At 41.9% G+C, this 19,056-nt stretch overlaps 1 protein-coding gene and 1 long non-coding RNA gene across 5 annotated transcripts in view; one reads left to right on the top strand and one right to left on the bottom strand.

The window, feature by feature from the left end:
- The first annotated feature begins 1,234 nt into the window (after positions 1-1,234).
- Positions 1,235-4,179, top strand: LOC127009921 (uncharacterized). The gene is made up of 2 exons (XR_007762538.1): positions 1,235-1,536; positions 1,614-4,179. It is a non-coding gene; the product is annotated as an uncharacterized LOC127009921 (long non-coding RNA).
- A 3,592-nt stretch (positions 4,180-7,771) lies between these two features.
- LOC127009917 (uncharacterized) overlaps positions 7,772-19,056 on the bottom strand; it is an 84,614-nt gene continuing 73,329 nt past the window's right edge. For 3 of the 4 annotated variants that reach the window (XM_050883449.1, XM_050883448.1, XM_050883446.1), the window contains 7 exons: positions 18,567-18,619; positions 17,387-17,453; positions 15,825-16,106; positions 14,485-14,862; positions 13,564-13,641; positions 12,893-13,109; positions 7,772-9,278 (listed from right to left, as the gene is read on the bottom strand). In XM_050883449.1, coding sequence (XP_050739406.1) covers positions 8,735-9,278; positions 12,893-13,109; positions 13,564-13,641; positions 14,485-14,862; positions 15,825-16,106; positions 17,387-17,453; positions 18,567-18,619 — 1,619 coding nt within the window. In that variant the 3' untranslated portion in view covers positions 7,772-8,734. The remainder of the gene's footprint in view (positions 9,279-12,892; positions 13,110-13,563; positions 13,642-14,484; positions 14,863-15,824; positions 16,107-17,386; positions 17,454-18,566; positions 18,620-19,056) is intronic. The other variant, XM_050883447.1, reaches the window with a different exon arrangement.

Genomic DNA, 19,056 nt, shown 5'->3' with positions numbered 1-19,056 from the left:
CATTTTATTTGGCTGATAACCAGTATTGTCAACTAAACATGGTCACTCCAAACAAAATAAAACCTCTTATTTTCAGTTTGCAATAGATCAAGAATTAAAGATGTTTACTTACTCTTTCTGTGGAGTGTGTAAATAGCTACTGCACAACACTATAGAAAAATTACAACTACTACTACTTCTACGGCTCCATAAACTACATGAATACCACTACACATCCATTTTTGAAAGTCGGTGCATGACATAACAATAACTACTATAACAAAACATCACTATAGTACACACAAAGTTGTTAGGTGTAAGTCCTACTAAAAAGTCACACAACAGGACTAAATCATACTGAAGGGTATTAGGTACAGAGTGACTAAGGAAACACTACAACAGTTAACAAAATCTTTTATTATTAACACTACTTAAAGTCACACTATGGAAAAAATACACAACAGTTAACAACAAAGTCACTCCTTAACACTACTATGTACAGCAGACTTACGGCTACACTATAAACACTCTTAGTAAGGAGTTAAAGTAACATATTATGCAGTATATAAACATCACCTCGAGGAGTCGGTATGAGATTGGCTTTTAGGGATTTTGTTAACTTAGCACGAGAGGCAACGAGACGCTTTCTAACATTGTGCCAGCCAAGGTAACGGTGAACCTTATCCTATCAAGACACACACACACACACATACACATACACGAACATACAAGTAAACGGAATTGTACATATCCGAAAATACATAAGTTTGAGGATATAGATAATTAAAATGTGTTAAAAAGAGTTAAAATACAGGACATTGCAAGCTTGAATCAAACCTGCAATCATACAAAGAAGGGGAAAAAAAAAAAAAAAAACACACACGGACATACCAAAAAAACGACAACCCTGATATATATTGCCTGACTGACTGTACTCTAACCCGGTAGCTGCGGGGATCATGTTTCTTAAAGGCCCCTCTAAGCGAATTAATGAGAAAAAATCATCACTCATGCAAACCATTATTTGTATTAATGCATTTGTGATCAGTATATGCATCCTCTATTTCAGGGGGGTTATGTCAGGGCAAGAATTTGGCCTGTCACTGGTACGCGGTAAAGCCACAAATTTGGCCTGTCACTGGTACAACCCACAAATTTAAACCCCTGTCACTGTATCCTGCCGGTACACACCCTGTCACCTGTCACTGAGTGTGGTAAAGCAAAATTTACCTGTATCGCTGCTGCGCCGGGTAAAGCCACAAATTTGGCCTGTCGCTGCTACCGGGTTATACTAACACACACACACATACACACACACGCACAACACTTCCTTGGTTTGTCTTTTATGGGGCGCACTGGGGCAAGAATTCAGGCAATGGCTTATGACTAGTGGTTATTGCGTGGGCTGACAGCGGATAGTCAAAGCAAATACACGAGAGAGAGAGAGAAAGTGTTAATAGAGAAGACAGAAGAGAGAGAGGAGTGAAAACAGGAGACAATAGAGTGAAGAGAGGCGAGACGAGAGGAGTAAAAATAAATGAGACAAGAGAGAGAGGAGTGAAAACAGGAGACAATAGAGTGAAGAGAGGCGAGACGAGAGGAGTAAAAATAAATGAGACAAGAGAGAGAGAGAGAAATTAAAGCAGACGAGATGAGAGAGAGAAGTGAAGGCACGAGACAAGACAGGGAAGTGAAGACAGAAATGAGAGAGAGATGAGTTAAAACAGAGGAGACAAGAGAGAGAGGAGTAAAGACATGAGATACTGAAGAAGACAAAGATAAATGGAAAGGAAGAGGAAATACGGGGAAAGGGAGTCATAGAGAAAAAAAAAAGTGAGGAGTGAAAAATTAAGAGAAAATGAGAAATAAATACATAACGGAAAGAGAAAACGGTTGAAGTAAAGGAGATATGAAATATGGAGAGAAAAGAGGGGAAAGAGAAGGGGAGGAGACAGGAAGCGAGAATGTAACAAGGGGAAAAAGGAAGAGAAAACAAAACAGAGAAGTAAATAAATAAAGGAGAGAGAGAGAGAGAGGTTGAGGAGGTACCGTGTGAAATAGGAAAAGAGAGAGAGGAAACAATGCCTCCATGGACCTGATAAAGATTAGTTACATGTCTTTCACTTATATTTCTTTCCGGTAAAATAAAATAGGTGAAATAAATAAAAGATAGAAATAAACTGAGTACAGGAAAGTCTATATGTTCAAACTCGCTTATAGGAGCATAACACCAACACAGACATGTAGTAACACGTTTCGCGATGAATTAACAAAACTGCGGCAATGTCTCTGTAAGTACTTGAGTGGCACGATCATTTATAAGGTACGCAAAAATGGCTATCCAGTAATTAAACAACGAGAGAATATTACACAAAACCCTGATGAAAATGCCGAACGCTGGTGAAATTCAGGGTTTGGGAGACGAGGGTTCCCTACTGTCTGTTTTGTGCTGGAACTCTCACACATTTTAAATCATCATCATTATCAGCTTCATCACCAGCCTGTACTATCATTCCCTGGCAGGACATGAGGCTCTCTCTACTCAAGTGTTTCCGTTAGTTTCAGTTTTGTGCCTCTAGTGTGAAATTTTGATCCATTAATATTTAGTTTGCAAATTTCGCAGGTTAAAAATGTTTGGTTTTCTGATTTCATTGTAAATACGCTTCGTTTTCAAAGTTCAATGCAAATAGTTTCGTTTTCAAATTCTACTGCAAAACTGTTTCGTATACTTTTTAATTTCAGTACACTATCTGCTGAACTGCCTCCCTTTGCTTTTTTTATGTCAGTTATTTCTTAATCTGTGAAGTTAAATACACAGCCATAATTGTGTCGCTCCCTGCTGAGAAATGAGGTAAGCGACATGGGGTCAATCTTGAGATATCACTTGCCTCGCATCAACCAACTATTCAGGCAACTTTTCAGACTAAAATTCAAAAAAGTTGTGGCATCATGGTAATTTTTTTCACACACATGCCTCGGAAAAGTGCAGAAACAACAAACTTCAACCGCAATTTTCTCGTTTCCTTGTCCGTGTCGCTTACCTCACTTCAGCAGGGAGCAACACAATAGTACTCATGCAAAAGTGGTACGTAAACTTCCTAACATCATCACACCACCCGCTGAATGGCCAGACCTCTACTTCTGTCTTGTGTCAGTTGTTTCCTAGTCTGTCAGCTTACATACACAGACATATATGTACCAACCTTGCTGAGTGTTAGAGACTGTATATAAAGGTACTGATTGTATATATGTTAACACCAGGAAACGACTGAGCAAATATAGGTTGTTTTATGTCTTAGCTATAATAAGACACTAACACAGACACACAGACACACGCATACACACACACCTGCCTATTCCGAACAGTCCAGGCGTGTAAGAAACTCCATTCACACTAGACGCGACACAGGGTAAGGTCATAACACACACTGCCTCCCCTCCTATCACATGCACCACCCTTGGCAGCTTCCCTGTATGTACTGATGCAAGCTTTAGCACCCTATCACATCGCTGTCACTGGTCCCGATAATTCCTATTGGCATTAAGCTAAACAGGTACCTTCATATATTCACATTCGCTTACTTATATATTTACACACATACACAGACACATACACACATACCATTCCACTGTATCCTAACTTTATTTCCATTCTTACAAGTCACATTTCCTCTCCAAACAACCACACCAGCATATCACATTTCCTATTGCACCTTTTATCAACCTCTTTTCCTTCCCCTGTGCACTCTTTTATTGCATGGTTTGGCTTTCCTTGCACTACCATTTCCAACTCCGACATGTAACTCTTCTCCTTTTCCATTTCCTAAAACCGTATGCTGGCCCCCAATATCAAAACGAAAAATAAATATAGCATAAATAAACATCCTAATTTCGTAGAACTATCACATTTCTACTTCTATGCCATACCAACCTTTGACATTATGCACATCCCACTCTTCCATTTCTTACAGTAATATGTCAACCCCAAAACTGAATAAAATAGATACGAATATCCTTTTCCCACACTGTCACATTTCCACCTCTATGCCGAACTAACTTATGACATTGTACACTTCACTTTTCTATGTTACCGCCTCGCTTCACATTCACTTTTTGAAGAACACGGCCCATTGGTAGAGTGTGGGAGCAACTTATGACGCTAAACCCTTCTCTGCAACACACTCAATATGAACATACTTTTCCTACACTGCCACATTTCCACCTCTATGCCAAACCAATTCATGACATTATACAGTTTACTTTTCCATGTTATCGCCCCACTTCACATTCGCTTTTTGAAGAACACGGCCCATTGGTAGAGTGTGGGAGCAACTTATGACGCTAAACCCTTCTCTGCAACACTCAATATACATCTTTGGCTTCTTGCTGCACTCACTGAAGGAATGCATGTGTTTCTCCTTCCCTCTCTGCCCACAATACCTCAGCCTACTATCACAGGCATCTTCTATACAACAGCATTGCCAGATATTGGTGAGTATCATATAGAATCATGGGAGGTTTGCTTTATGCTTTGTAGCCTTTTATCACGTATCTGTTAAGACTTATAAGGCTTTTTGAATTTTCGTCTCGTATCATACTGGGATGAAACTTTACTGATAATTATACTGAGCTTTGATATGCTTTCTTTATTTTCATGTTGGGTTTTCTTCACATTGCCAAGCCTTTTGTTAGGATTATCCTGCTGGAATCTGACCAAAGGAGGAGCACTCACACACATGGAAGCATTGAGGTAGTGGCTGAGTGGTCAACATGTGGACGTGAAGTTCCCAAGGACCTGGGTTTGAGTTCCACCACAAGACAGTGACAATTTTAAACCACTGCTGAGTGGCGGAAGATTACCCACATGCTGCCCAGATCTTCAGTCAACCCTAACTTCAGAGAATGGTCAAGTGGATCACCGGGGGTCAGCATGGGCCAAGCAAGGGTCATACATCACGGCAGCCACTATTAATAAGATACGCCCGCGCCACTAACAGCTACGGTCGTTCAAGAGACCCCCCAAGAAAGTCTATCAGCACTAGAAGCAGCACCTAAAAAAAAGGCACAATGGTATGGGTTGGCACCACCATCGCCACAGACTTGGGATAATAACAAAAGGATGAGCGCCCGCAGTGATGAAACTTTTTTGGCACACAAGAAACTGTGACTTTCGGAGGAAAAATAAACCGTGGCTCTCCGTTGGGTAAATGAGTAGGTAAATAAGTCCAGGCAGGTGGAATGTCATCTATCGTTTGCAAAAAAATGACAGGAGTGATATAAAGAAAAAAACTGAAATGATAACAATAATTAGGAATAAATATACAGAACAAGTAAAAAAGATAATTTCCAAAAAACAAAAAATTAAAGCATGTAAGAGATTATAACTGAATAGCAAATACACTCAAGGCACATTTTTAAATTATAAATCAAATAATGAAAACACTTAACAGATGCAATACATATTTTTGTAAACATCAAAATTATCAAAGACTAATTTTAACTACATCCTCTTAATTTATAGGGTTCAAGAACATATTGGTAAGTGTAAAACTCAAATATCACTTACAGCAGGAACAAAATCTTAAAAATAATAAATAAGCAAATAGAAAAATAAAGAAATGAATGAACAAATAAAAATGTAACCCTTGAAAACTGAACTATCTACTCCTGTGCGCGTCGTTAGTGTTATTTGAGCAAGAGGAGATCAGGTCTGTAATGACTCTTTGTACCATTTGCTTCGCCATCTCTTTCCTCTTTCAATATTCCCGAATGCTTGGAATCCTCAGAACCACTCTATTATTCTTGATCATACTTTCTTTATTCATTACTTTATCTTTTAAAATGTTTGAACCTATATAATTATTTTGTACATCTTATAGTACTTTTTTTCAATGTTACTCTTTATACTTTTAGTCTTGTGGAATGTTCGCACTTTTTACAAGCTTCCATACTTTCTACCAACTTCTTTCATTAGGGGGATATTATCATTAGTGTATTTCAAATGTTCACAGCACCACAGCAGTATGCACTTTTGATTCTGAGTCGTTTTGTACCATAAAGCCACACGCACTTTGTTACATCACGCCAAATTTCCTGATTGCCTGAAGGTAAGGTGAAGCTTACTATGAATGACAGATCAAAGCTGGGCCCCAAACAGCAGGAACTCTGACAGTACACAATTATGTCCTGGAAACAACTGTCAGATGCAGTGGCTGACTTCACACACACTGGTATTGAAAAGAGGCAGTACCGGTGGTGAGCAACTAAGGAACACTAAGCAGAGACTTGAAGAGGCAGACTGATGCTTCTGATAAGTGCCTACACAGAATCACGGGATATCGCTGGAATGTTTTTGTGTCAGACGAGCATTTACTCCATGCAACTGATTCAAGGCCTATTAACTGAATAGTCCGACAGCCCCAACTCTGACTATTCAGGTATGTGGCACGCTGCCCAGGAATCACCCTAGCTCACCCCGGTTTGTTTCTGTAAGAGACAACCCCGAGTGAAAGGGGGAAAGAGCATTCCCTCAGAGTTTGTGGCTTGAGCAAGTTGATGAATCGTGCTATTTGGTACTTTGGATTGTAAGGGGGCATGTATGAAACTTATCGAGAGGGACCCCTCATCATCATCATCATAGGGTGGGTGAGGCGTCGCGGACTGTGGCGTTGCCCTTATCGAATGACTGAATGGCAGGGGCTAAGACGGCAGGTACTAAAAGCAAAGAGACGCCCACAATAAGGAAAGCAAAGGTGGGTTGATATCCTCAATCACATCCAATTAGTGTTATTGTGATTTTACAAGTTTTCAGCATCAGTTATTTTAATTTTTTATGAGGTAAGTCATTTATGCTTGGGCTGGTGTATGGCAATGCTGCAGGAACTATAATAGAACACCCATGTATAATAAGACAGGCAAAGTCAGGGTTCAGTGGACTACATTTCTCAAACCTTGTCGATTATCTTTCGTATCAAACTCTACTGCTTTCTTAGGTCAGTGAGACACAATACACATAGGAACATGGAATGATTAGGAAACTATGACCTCAGGAATGTTTATATAAAGCCATATTTAGCCTACTGTGCTTTTCAATTGAGTTTCCCCTTCAGCGTCAGTAAGAAAAAATGCCGGTAACCCAAAATGCATTGATATGAGCGAAGGCAGGAGTGATCCACAGCCAAAACTATTCCTCCCTGGTTCGTTAAGGCACTCATTGTATGTGTTGGGATGAACGACTCTATGCTATGTAGGAAACGTCTTATGTAATATTACTTAACCCGGTAGCAGCGGGGATCATGTTTCTTAATGGTCCCTCTAAGCGAGAAAAATGAGAAAAAATCATCACTCACACAAACCGTTTCATGATATATATCAAAGCATTTGTGATCAGTTTATGTATCAGCTATTTTGGGGGGTTTAAATCATGGCACAAATTTGGCCCGTCGCTGCTACACGTTAAAGCTACAAATTTGGCCCGTCGCTGTTACATGGTAAAGCCACAAATTTGGTCCATCACTGCTACACGGTAAAGCCACAAATTTGGCCCGTCGCTGCTACATGGTAAAGTCACAAATTTGGTCCATCACTGCTACACGGTAAAGCCACAAATTTGGCCCGTTGCTGCTACGGTAAAAGCCACAAATTTGGCCGTTGCGGTAAAGCCACAAATTTGGCCCGCTGCTACACGTTAAAGCTACAATTTGGGTCGCTGTTACATGGTAAAGCCACAAATTTGGTCCATCACTGCTACACGGTAAAGCCACAAATTTGGCCCGTCGCTGCTACATGGTAAAGTCACAAATTTGGCCCGTCACTGCTACCGGGTTAAATTATGGCAAGATTTATCCACGGCCAACAATACTCATTTCTGGTTCTCTAAGGCACAGATTTCTATGCACAAGCTATGGTTTAAGGTAAAAATCTACTTTAATCAATATATAAAAAGTTTTAAGTAACATCCGTGTATGTGTGACTTATCCACAGCCAAAAATATTAATTCCTGGTTTACCAAGGCCTGATTTTTATGCATAGGTTCTGCTATAAGGGAAGGATCCAGTGTAATCTATATATAAAATGTTGTAAGTAATATTAGTTTATGCGTGACTGATGCAGCCAAAAAATATACATTCCTGGTACACGTAATGCACCAATTTATATACTATTTGATTATCCATTTGTTTGTTATTTTGTGTTGACTGAAGTACATATATTTCAAGTCTGGCAACACTAACACAAGTCTGCCAGATTATATCACAAACGTCGTGTTAGTATTTCTCAACAGTTGTGTGGCTAGTTTGGGTTTTTTATTCTGCTTTTTGGGGCATAGTTAGTTAGTAGTGTTGGGTTTTCACATGTTGTCAACACGTTACAAACTCGGTCATAAAAGCTTCTAAAATCTCAACAAAACTAACTAACAGCGCCTTGAAAAACAGGTTAAAAAAGGCGAATCATCCACAGTGTTGTTGACGAAGAGTGGCAGGTTTAAAAAATCAGGCGACAGAGTAACGCTGTGTCCTTAGAACACACTCACGTCACTCATCCCTAACCTCATATACCATTCCCTCACCTCCTTCCACTTTATCACTTTTTCTCTTTAACTATCTATCTAAAACACACACACACACAGTCACTTTCACACACACACACACACACACACACAAAAGAGAATGCACACTGGAACGACCTTGGTAAAATCCTCGGTTATGGCGGATAATTTTTACTCTCTCTCCCTCCTTCACCCCCCCCCACACTGCTGCTAGGTGTTGTGATGGCTCTGTAGGTGGTGGTGGTGCATGGTTAGGTTCTGTAAGGTGTGTGTGTGGTGGAGGTGGTGTGTCAGGGGTGGTGGTGGTGACGCACTACCCTGGTGTATGGATATCTGTGGCGGTGATGACTCTCTGTGGTACTGTGACTCTGGCTGGTGTTGTTGGTGGTGATGTAGTGGAGGTGGAGGGTCTGAGTGGTGACGCAACTGTGAGGTGGACTCGGTGTGGTGGTGCAGTGGCGGTGGTGCCTCACTATGGTGGTGTAACGACGAGATGGAGTCACTGTGGAGGTGTGGTTGTGGTGTGGGGTCATTGTGGTGGTGTGGTTGTGGTGTGGGGTCATTGTGGTGGTGTATGGGTGGTGGTGGCGGCGGGGGCTGGGGGGGCGGAGGGGGGTCGCGGTGAGTGCCGAGGTTCTGGTGTATGTCGGGGAAGTTAGGGTTGTCGGGTTGCCACGCCTTGGCATTCTTACCAAACTTGTAAACGAGACGCCTGCCGATGACCGCCTCAAAGATGTGGGTCTTGTAGTAGTACCTGGGAGGGTAGGGGAAGGGTGTTAGAGGCTGGTGGGGTGACTATTACACTAAATATTTATCACTCTAGTACCTGGGAGGAGGGGGAAGGGTGTTAGAGGCTGGTGGGGTGACTATTACACTAAATATTTATCTCTCTAGTACCTGGGAGGAGGGGGAAGGGTGTTAGAGGCTGGTGGGGTGACTATTACACTAAATATTTATCTCTCTAGTACCTGGGAGGGGGGGGAAGGGTGTTAGAGGCTGGTGGGGTGACTATTACACTGAATATTTATCACTCTAGTACCTGGGAGGGGGGGGGAAGGGTGTTAGAGGCTGGGGGGGTGACTATTACACTAATTCTTTATCACTCTAGTACCTGGGAGGGGGGGGGACGGGTGTTAGAGGCTGGTGGGGTGACTATTACACTGAATATTTATCACTCTAGTACCTGGGAGGGGGGAAGGTGTTAGAGGCTGGTGGGTGACTATTACACTAAATATTTATCACTCTAGTACCTGGGAGGAGGGAAGGTGTTAGAGGCTGGTGGGGTGACCATTACACTAAATATTTATCTCTAGTACCTGGGAGGGGGGGAAGGGTGTTAGTGGCGGGTGGGGTGAATATTACCCTGAATATTTATCACTCTAGTACCTGGGAGGGGGGGGGAAGGGTGTTAGAGGCTGGTGGGGTGACTATTACACTAAATATTTATCACTCTAGTACCTGGGAGGAGGGAAGGTGTTAGAGGCTGGTGGGGTGACTATTACACTAAATATTTATCTCTCTAGTACCTGGGAGGGGGAAGGTGTTAGAGGCTGGTGGGGTGACTATTACACTGAATATTTATCTCTCTAGTACCTGGGAGGGGGAAGGTGTTTGAGGCTGGTGGGGTGACTATTACACTAAATATTTATCTCTCTAGTACCTGGGAGGGGGGGGAAGGGTGTTAGAGGCTGGTGGGGTGACTATTACACTGAATATTTATCACTCTAGTACCTGGGAGGGGGAAGGGTGTTAGAGGCTGGTGGGGTGACTATTACACTAAATATTTATCACTCTAGTACCTGGGAGGGGGAAGGTGTTAGAGGCTGGTGACTATTACACTAAATATTTATCACTCTAGTACCTGGGAGGAGGGGGAAGGGTGTTAGAGGCTGGTGGGGTGACTATCACACTAAATATTTATCTCTAGTACCTGGGAGGAGGGGGAAGGGTGTTAGAGGCTGGTGGGGTGACTATTACACTAAATATTTATCTCTCTAGTACCTGGGAGGGGGGGGGAGGGGTGTTAGAGGCTGGTGGGGTGACTATTACACTAAATATTTATCACTCTAGTACCTGGGAGGGGGGGGAAGGGTGTTAGAGGCTGGTGGGGTGACTATTACTAAATATTTATCTCTCTAGTACCTGGGAGGGGGGAAGGTGTTGAGGCTGGTGGGGTGACTATTACACTAAATATTTATCTCTCTAGTACCTGGGAGGGGGGGGAAGGGTGTTAGAGGCTGGTGGGGTGACTATTACACTAAATATTTATCACTCTAGTACCTGGGAGGGGGGGGAAGGGTGTTAGAGGCTGGTGGGGTGACTATTACACTAAATATTTATCTCTCTAGTACCTGGGAGGGGGGGGAAGGGTGTTAGAGGCTGGTGGGGTGACTATTACACTAAATATTTATCTCTCTAGTACCTGGGAGGGTGGGGGAGGGGTGTTAGAGGCTGGTGGGGTGACTATTACACTAAATATTTATCTCTCTAGTACCTGGGAGGGGGGGGGAAGGGTGTTAGAGGCTGGTGGGGTGACTATTACACTAAATATTTATCTCTCTAGTACCTGGGAGGGGGGGGGAGGGGTGTTAGAGGCTGGTGGGGTGACTATTACACTAAATATTTATCACTTTAGTACCTGGGAGGGGGGGGGGAAGGGTGGGGCGACTATTACGTTAAATATTTTTCACTCTTACTCAAATGTGAAAATAAATATATACGGTATGCAAAACTAACTAAATATTCTACTCTTACTTATATATGCATGTTGAAGTGATAATGTGAGACTTATATATCTTTAAGGTTGTATTGTTTTTGCACTAAAGGAAGAAATAAGGACAAAAGAAAAAACAAAGGAAAGAAAAGAACGCATATTAAATTGATAATATTCAGTCTGTGTTAACCTGAAGTCCTACCGTGTAATCGCTCGACGCTATCACATGTTTCTTCCTGTTGGTGTTGTAATGGTATCTGCGTAGGTGACGGGATGTATGTACGTATTTACCTATTTGTATTTACCAAGTTGTAGCGTAAGGCTTTTGAGCTCATCTTGTATTGGCCCGTCTCTGTGTCTACTTTTATCTAACTTGGTTCTAAATTCTTTTATGTTTCTTCCCCACACCACCTCTACTTCTCATTCCAGGCATCTGTACTTCTATATGAGAAACTAAGGGTTGTATTACTAAACATTTTGTCGCCCAAGAACACATATTTGACAAGGCTTTCGTAGGAGTTGTGGGCATTTCCAGGAGTAGTTTTATGACCCTGGTGGTAGTCTGACCCTTCTTCTGTACCGTGAACCTAAAGAAACACTCATTAGAACCCAATTGATCCCCTCTTTGACCTTTAGAAATACTGATGTGAGGAGCGAAAGTGTCTTATAATACCAATTTAAATGTCTTATGTTGTTTCTGTATCTAGTGTTCCTTTAGCTTGTACTCATGGGTTGGTATTATGACACTTTTGCTTCTCACATCAGCTATTTCTAAAGGTCAAAGAGGGGGTCAGTCGGGTTCTAATGAGTGCTTCTTCAGGTTCAGGGTACAGAAGAAGGGTTAAACTACCACCAGGGTCATAAGCCTACTCCTGGAAATTCCCTAAGCTCTTACGAAAGCCTTGTCAAATATGTGTTCTTGGGTGATGGTGTCTTATAATACGACCCATGATGTCTTATTCTTCCACTGCCTGCGATGTATGTTGTATGCTAAGGAGATTATGATACAGCGACTCTACTTGTTTTGAAAGACTCCTTCATTGTCTCTGCCTTGTTTTTTATATGTTTTTATAGTAAAGGAAGCAGCTCAAGGGCAAAGACAAAAATACAATAAAGCCTGCTGAGTGCTGCTCCTGTAATAGTACTAAACAGGACTGAGTGGCTAGAGGATAGGGCCAATTTCAGATGAAGAGGTGTCTTGATGGGTGTCATAGGCTGAGGAAATAACCTAACCTAACTACATTCCCTGTTAACCCCTTGACTGCGAATGTCCTACCAAAAGACATCACCAAGCCAAGGAATGGAACAAAAAGTGGCTGCTACAATTTTGGATGAAGAGGTGTCTTGATGGGTGTCATAGGCTGAGGAAATAACCTAACCTAACTACATTCCCTGTTAACCCCTTGACTGCGAATGTCCTACCAAAAGACATCACCAAGCAACAGGAATGGAACAAAAGTGGCTGCTACAATTCAATGAAGAAAAATTTAAGTCATGCACCTTGGGAGGGGATATCCAGCACACCAATACCACATGGGAAAAACTTCACTATCCACCACAGAGGCAGAGAAAGACCTGGGACTATATGTTACCAGGCTACCAGTGAAGGACAAATCCGTGCCAATCGCAGCGGACGGGTTAACCCTTCCCCTTACCTCATCGCTCGGCTCAGCTTCTCGTAGTTCATCTCCCTGTTCTGCTTGCGGTCGCCCCACCTCCGCGCCACCTTCTCTGCGTCCATGAAGCGGAAGAGCCCCTCCTCCGGGTTCTCCCACTTGACCAGCGACGGGCAGGTCTCCGGGTCCAGCAGGAGGTTACGTATGAATTCCCAGAGGCGCCCGGTCTTCTTCTTCTTCTTCTTGAGCTCGTTTTCTGTTAGGGTGGACGGAAGGTTGGTCAGGGATGGATGGGTTAAGGCTTGTGTGTGGATGGATGGAGTATTTTATCTTTTATGTTTATGTCGATTATTGTCGCTGCAGTCAATAAAATATAGTATAATGCGTATATATAAATGATAATGTGTGTGTGTGTGTGTGTGTGTGTGTGTGTATAAAGGTGTATACTAATGCATGTCTAAAACAAGTCCACATCATGACATCACTAAAACAAACACACACACAAACAGAAACAAACAAAATTCACCAAGAAAAAAAAAAAATCAAAACAACAATCAAATCTTCTGACCCCAAAATCTTGACCTAAAAAAATAATAAAATAAATAAAATAAATAAATAAATAAATAAAAATAAATAACAAGTAAATAAATAAATAAAATAAAATAAAATAATTCCCTCCCATGACCTGACCTGACCTCTCGTGACCTCACCTGGCTTTCTGGGGCGGCCGGGACCCCTCTTCTTCGGGGGCTCCACCTTGACCTCTTCCTCCACTGGCCGACTTTGCTCTGCGGGGGAGAAGAGAGGGGAGAGGAGGTAAGCATGGGGGAGGAGGTGATGGGGGAAGAAAGGGAGATGGGTGAAATGGGGAGGATGAAGAAGAGAAGATCATGAGATGGGGGAGGTGATGGGATTGGGGTGAAGGGGTGATGGGATATGGGGAAGAGGGGTGAAGAGATGGGGTACAGGGGTGATATGATGATGGGGTGAAGAGGTGTGATGGAAAGGGGTGAAAGGAAGGGGTGATGAGATTGAGTGAAGAGGTTTGGAGATGGGACAGAGGGGTGACGGAATGGGGGAAGGAGTTGATCATGGGAGAGAGGGGTGATAGAATAGGGTGATAATGATTGGAAGAAGATGATGATGCAGGGAGAGAGGGGAGGATATGGGAATAGGTGAAGGGGAGATAATGAGGGGAAGATGATGGTGAAGGGAAAGAGGGGAGGATATGGGATGGGGTGAAGGAGATGATGGGGGGGGGGGGGGCAAAGAGGGAGATGTGATGGTGTGCAGGGGTGATAATTTGTGTCGGGTGAAGGAATAGGGGAGAAAATGGTTTAAAATGGGATGATGGGATGGAGTAATTGGGGTGGGTGGGGTGGGGGGTGGGGGGGGTATGATGAAGTGGTTTTGATGATAATATGAAGTGATTGGATTGACATATATTTTTGCTTGTCTGTCTGTCTGTCTCTATATCTTTGCAAGGTGTTTATTTTTAATCATTCTCTCTCTCTCTCTCTCTCTCTCTCTCTCTCTCTCTCTCTCTCTCTCTCTCTCTCTCTCTCTCTCTCTCTCTCTCTCTCTCTCTCTCTCTCTCTCTCTCTCTCTCTCTCTCTCTCTCTAACACTTACCTCCACTTCTTCCTTCACCAGCGTCACCAGCTCTCTCCCTTCTCTCCTCTCGTTCCCTCCCTTCTATGGCCACAAGAGGCGGAAGAAGGGATATGGTCTTTCGGGAGGCTGTTGGGGGCACGGAGTAGGCTTCCCCAGCTATCTCAACCCCCTGGTACCTCGTGAGGGGTTGTGGGGGGGACTCAAACCTCAACTCATATCGGGCGGGGGCATCGCAGACTAGGGATGGTTGACTGTGGTGGTGGAGGCTGTTCTGGTAGGTGGTGGTGGTGGTGGTGGTTGGGGAGGAGAGAGAGGAGAGGGAGGATGGGGAGGGTATGTTATAGGAGGAGGTTGGGGAGTGGAGGTTGGGGTGGTAGAGGGGGATGGGGGCTTCTGCTGTGATTTAAGGAAGGAAGGAAGGGAGGAAGGAAGGAAGGAAGGAAGGGAGGAAGGAAGGAAGGAAGGGAGGAAGGAACGAACATAGGAAGGAAGGAAAGGATGGAAAGTGAAAGGAAAAAGGTTGGTAGGAGAGGAATGAAGGAAGGAAGGAAGGAAGGAAGGAAGGAAGTGCAAAGAAAGAGGAAATGAAGGAAGAAAGGTTGAAGGAGATGAAGGGAGGAAAGGAGAGGAAGTAAAAGGGAGAAAGAGAGAGGAAAAAAAGAAAGGAGGGAGGGAGAGAATGAAGGACGGAGGAAGGGGCATGAAGAAAAGGGAGAAGAGAATGGAAGGAAGGGTAAAGATAATGGAAAAAAAAAAAAAAATGAAAAGGAATATATGAAAATTAAAGGAGAAAATAGAAAGGGAGGGAAAAGAGGGAAATGAAAGAAAAGAGAAGGAGAAAAGGGAGGGAATGAAGGAATGGAGGTAAAATGAAGACAGGAAGAAAAAAAGGGAGAGAAAAACAGTCATTAGCATGTGTTTTCTACTATATATATTTTTCCTAATTAACTTACATATTCTAATGCTTCTAATTAACATCTATAATTAATACCAAATGACCTTCTGTATGATTTCAAGCTTCTATGATTTGAAAGGCAAGTTTAAAAGGGTGATTTTTATATAGAGGTTAGATTAATGAGGTTCAATTATGGTATAGTATGAGTTGTTATGGTAATTTGCAACTAATCTCTCTCTCTCTCTCTCTCTCTCTCTCTCTCTCTCTCTCTCTCTCTCTCTCTCTCTCTCTCTCTCTCTCTCTCTCTCTCTCTCTCTCTCTCTCTCTCTCTCTTCTCCCCTCTTTTCCTCCCCCTCAACCTCCTTCTCTCATCCCTCACCTATCTCTCTCCTCCCTTCCTCTCTCTCTCTTCTCTTCCTATCTTCACCCACCTATCTCTCCCTCTTCTCCTACTGTTACTCACCTCTGTCTCTCTCCCTCTGTCGCTCCCTTTCTCGCTCCCTCTCGCTGGCAATCTTCTGCTGCATGTACTCGTAAATCTCATCCCCGTACTTCGGCGAAAACTCCAGGAACTTCGCCCGGGAGAAACGCATCAGCTCAGACCCCGTCGCTCCACTGATCGCGTGGAAATTGAACTCGATTCGCATGGTGCCTGACTGGAAGCCCCACTGGCCGTTGATGAAGAACTGCACTATGTCCTTGTACTCCCACTGTGACATAGGCTTCTGTTTGTACTCACTGTGGCCTGTGGAGAGGGGGAAGAAGAGGGCGGATGGTCAGTTTGGGGTTTAGTTCTTTTTGGGGGAAATGGGATGCTAGGGGAGTGATGGGTAAGGCTGGGTAAGTGAGTAAATGTGAAAGTTATGGGTAATAGGTAAAAAAATATGAAGGTTATGGTGAAAATGGGTTGGGAATGGGAGGGGAAAAAAATGGGGAAAGTGGGTAAATACAAACAGTTAGGAAAATACACAACAACAACAACAACAACAACAACAACAACAGAATTGGGGAGGGGGAGAATGGGTAACTATGAAGATTATAAAATGGATAATATGGGTAAATATAAATGTAAAATTATAAAGGAAGGAAAGAAGGAAGGAAGAGAGGAAGTGAAGGAGGAGGAAAGGAGAGGAGGTTAAAGAGAGAGGAAAAGAATGGAGGGAGGAAGGAAAGAATGGAGGAAGGGACATAAGAAAAGGGAGAAAAGAGGGAAGGAAATGAAAGGAAGGGGAAAGAGGATGAGAAAAAAAAAGAGAAGAAATATATGAAAATGGAAGAAAGGATCCATTTTAGAAAAGATAATTTGTATAGGTTGAAATAGGTAAAAATATGGAGTCTATGGGGGAAATGGGGGAGGGAAGGGAAAGAAAAAAATGGTTAAAATAGGTAAATACAAACAATTGGGTAAATACATAAAAAAGTAGGATTGGTAACTGTTGAAATGGGTAAAAATAGGAAGGTTAAGAGGAAAATAGGTTGGGAAGGGGAGGGAAAAAATAGGTCAAATGGGTAAATACAAACAGTTACACATATCCATAACAAAATAGGGGAGTTGTATATGTCAAAATGGGTAAAAATAGGCAGTGTATGGGGAAATGGGGGAGGGAAGGAAAGGGAAAACTGGGTAAAATAGGTAAATACAAACAGTTGGGTAAATACATAACAAAAAAAAAAAAAGTAGGATTGGTAACTGTTGAAATGGGTAAAAATAGGAAGGTTAAGAGGAAAATAGGTAGGGAATGGGAGGGAAAAAATAGGTCAAATGGGTAAATACAAACAGTTACACATATCCATAACAAAATAGGGGAGTTGTATATGTTGAAATAGGCAGTGTATGGGGAAATGGGAAAGGAAGGAAAGAGAAGGGAAAAATGGGTAAAATAGGTAATTACAAACAGTTAAGCAAATACAGAACACTGGCATCTTCTGAAATGGGTAAAGTAGGAAGCTTATAGGGAAATGGGGGAGGAGGAAGGGGCAGGGAAATGGGGAACGGATGAACAGTTAAATAAAAATTGGACTTACCTTGCTGCGTTGTGTCAATTTCAAAGGCCTTCTTGGGGGCCGTAGGATTGGCGAACAGAGAGACATCCTGAAGGAGAAAGAAATGAGTGAATGAATGAATGAAGGAAGGAAGGATAGAAGGAAGGAAGCGAAGGATGGAAAGTGAAAGGAAAATGGGTGTTAAGGAAGGAAGGAAGGAAGGAGGGAGGGAAGGAAGGAAGGAAGGAAGGAAGGAAAGGATGGAAAGTGAAAGAAAAAAAAGGTGTTAGGAGAGGAAGGAAGGAAGGAAGGAAGGAAGGAAGGAAGATGGGAAGTGAAAAGAAAGAGGAACCATATAAAAGAACAAAGATGGTTAGAAATGAACAGAAGGAAGGAAGGAAAGAAGGAAGGAGGGAGGGAAATGAAAAGAAAGAGGAAGGAAAGAAGAAGGGTGGCAGGGAGAAATGAAGGAAGGAAGAAAGGAAGGAAGGGGAGGTCGGGAAATGGAAAAAAAGGAAGTACAAGGAAGAAGAAGGGTGGCAAGGAGATGAAGGAAGGAAGGATGGGAAGAGAAAAGAAAGAAGAAGAAAAGGAAGAAAAGTGTTAATGATATAAAGGAAGGAAGGAAGGAAGGAAGAGAGGAGGTGGTAGGAGATGAAAGGAGGAAAGGAGAGGAAGTAAAAAAAGAAGAGAGAGGAAAAGAATGGAAGGAGAGAAGGAGGGAATGAAGGAAAGGAGGAAGAGACATAAGAAAAGGGAGAAGAGAGGAAAGGAAAGGAAAGGAAGGGGGAAGAGGATGGTAAAAAAATTAAAGAGAAAGAATACATGAAAAACGAAGAAAGGATAAAATAGAGAGGGCAAATAAAGATGAAAGAAGCAAAAGAGGGAAGAAGTAAAGAGGAAGAAGAAAGAAGAGGGGAAGGAAGGAATGAAGGTAGGTAGGAAGGTAAAAAGAAGAGACGGGAGGAAGAAATTAGAGGCAAAAAAATAGAAAGCAAAAAGAGAAAGATAAAAACTGAACCAATTATTTTTTTTATCAACTAAATAAATAAATAAAATGTCTAAATGAACTAAACAATTATACATTCAATCACTAAAAATATATAATCAAACAAGAATCAAGTCAAATGAGATGCAAAATAAAAAAATTAAAAAATAAATAAAATAATGATAATAATAATAATGATGATGATGATGATGATGATGATGATGACTGACTGACCTGCTGGCCCCTGCTCATTATTGGGTCTGACAGCATGATTTGACTCGGGGTCCCTGCAAGAAAAGGAAGCCATGTTAATAATAATGATAATAATAATAATAATAATAATAATAATAATAATAATAATAATAATAATAATAATAATAATAATAATAATGAGAAGAAGACAAAGGAGAAAAGAAAAAAAGAAGAAAGGCGAAGAAAAAGAAGAAAAAAGTAGAAAAAACAAGAACAAGAAGAAGAAAAGAAAAAAATAGGAAGAAAAAAGAAGAGCAAGAAGAAGAAGAAAAGGAAGAAAAAAGAAGAAAAATAAAAGGAAGAAAATAAAAGAAAAAAAGAAAACAAGTGAAAGAAGAAAAACAGAAGAAACTGAAGAAAAACATAACAACACAAAAAAACAAGAAAAACAACAACAAAACCAACATCAAGGAAAAAAAAAAAAAATACTGTGGCTGCTGATGATGACAATGATAATACTACTAATAATAGC

The sequence above is a fragment of the Eriocheir sinensis genome, chromosome 42 (genome assembly GCF_024679095.1).
Source record: "Eriocheir sinensis breed Jianghai 21 chromosome 42, ASM2467909v1, whole genome shotgun sequence".
Taxonomy (NCBI): Eukaryota; Metazoa; Arthropoda; class Malacostraca; order Decapoda; family Varunidae; genus Eriocheir; species Eriocheir sinensis.
This window is presented reverse-complemented; position numbering and strand designations above follow the sequence as displayed.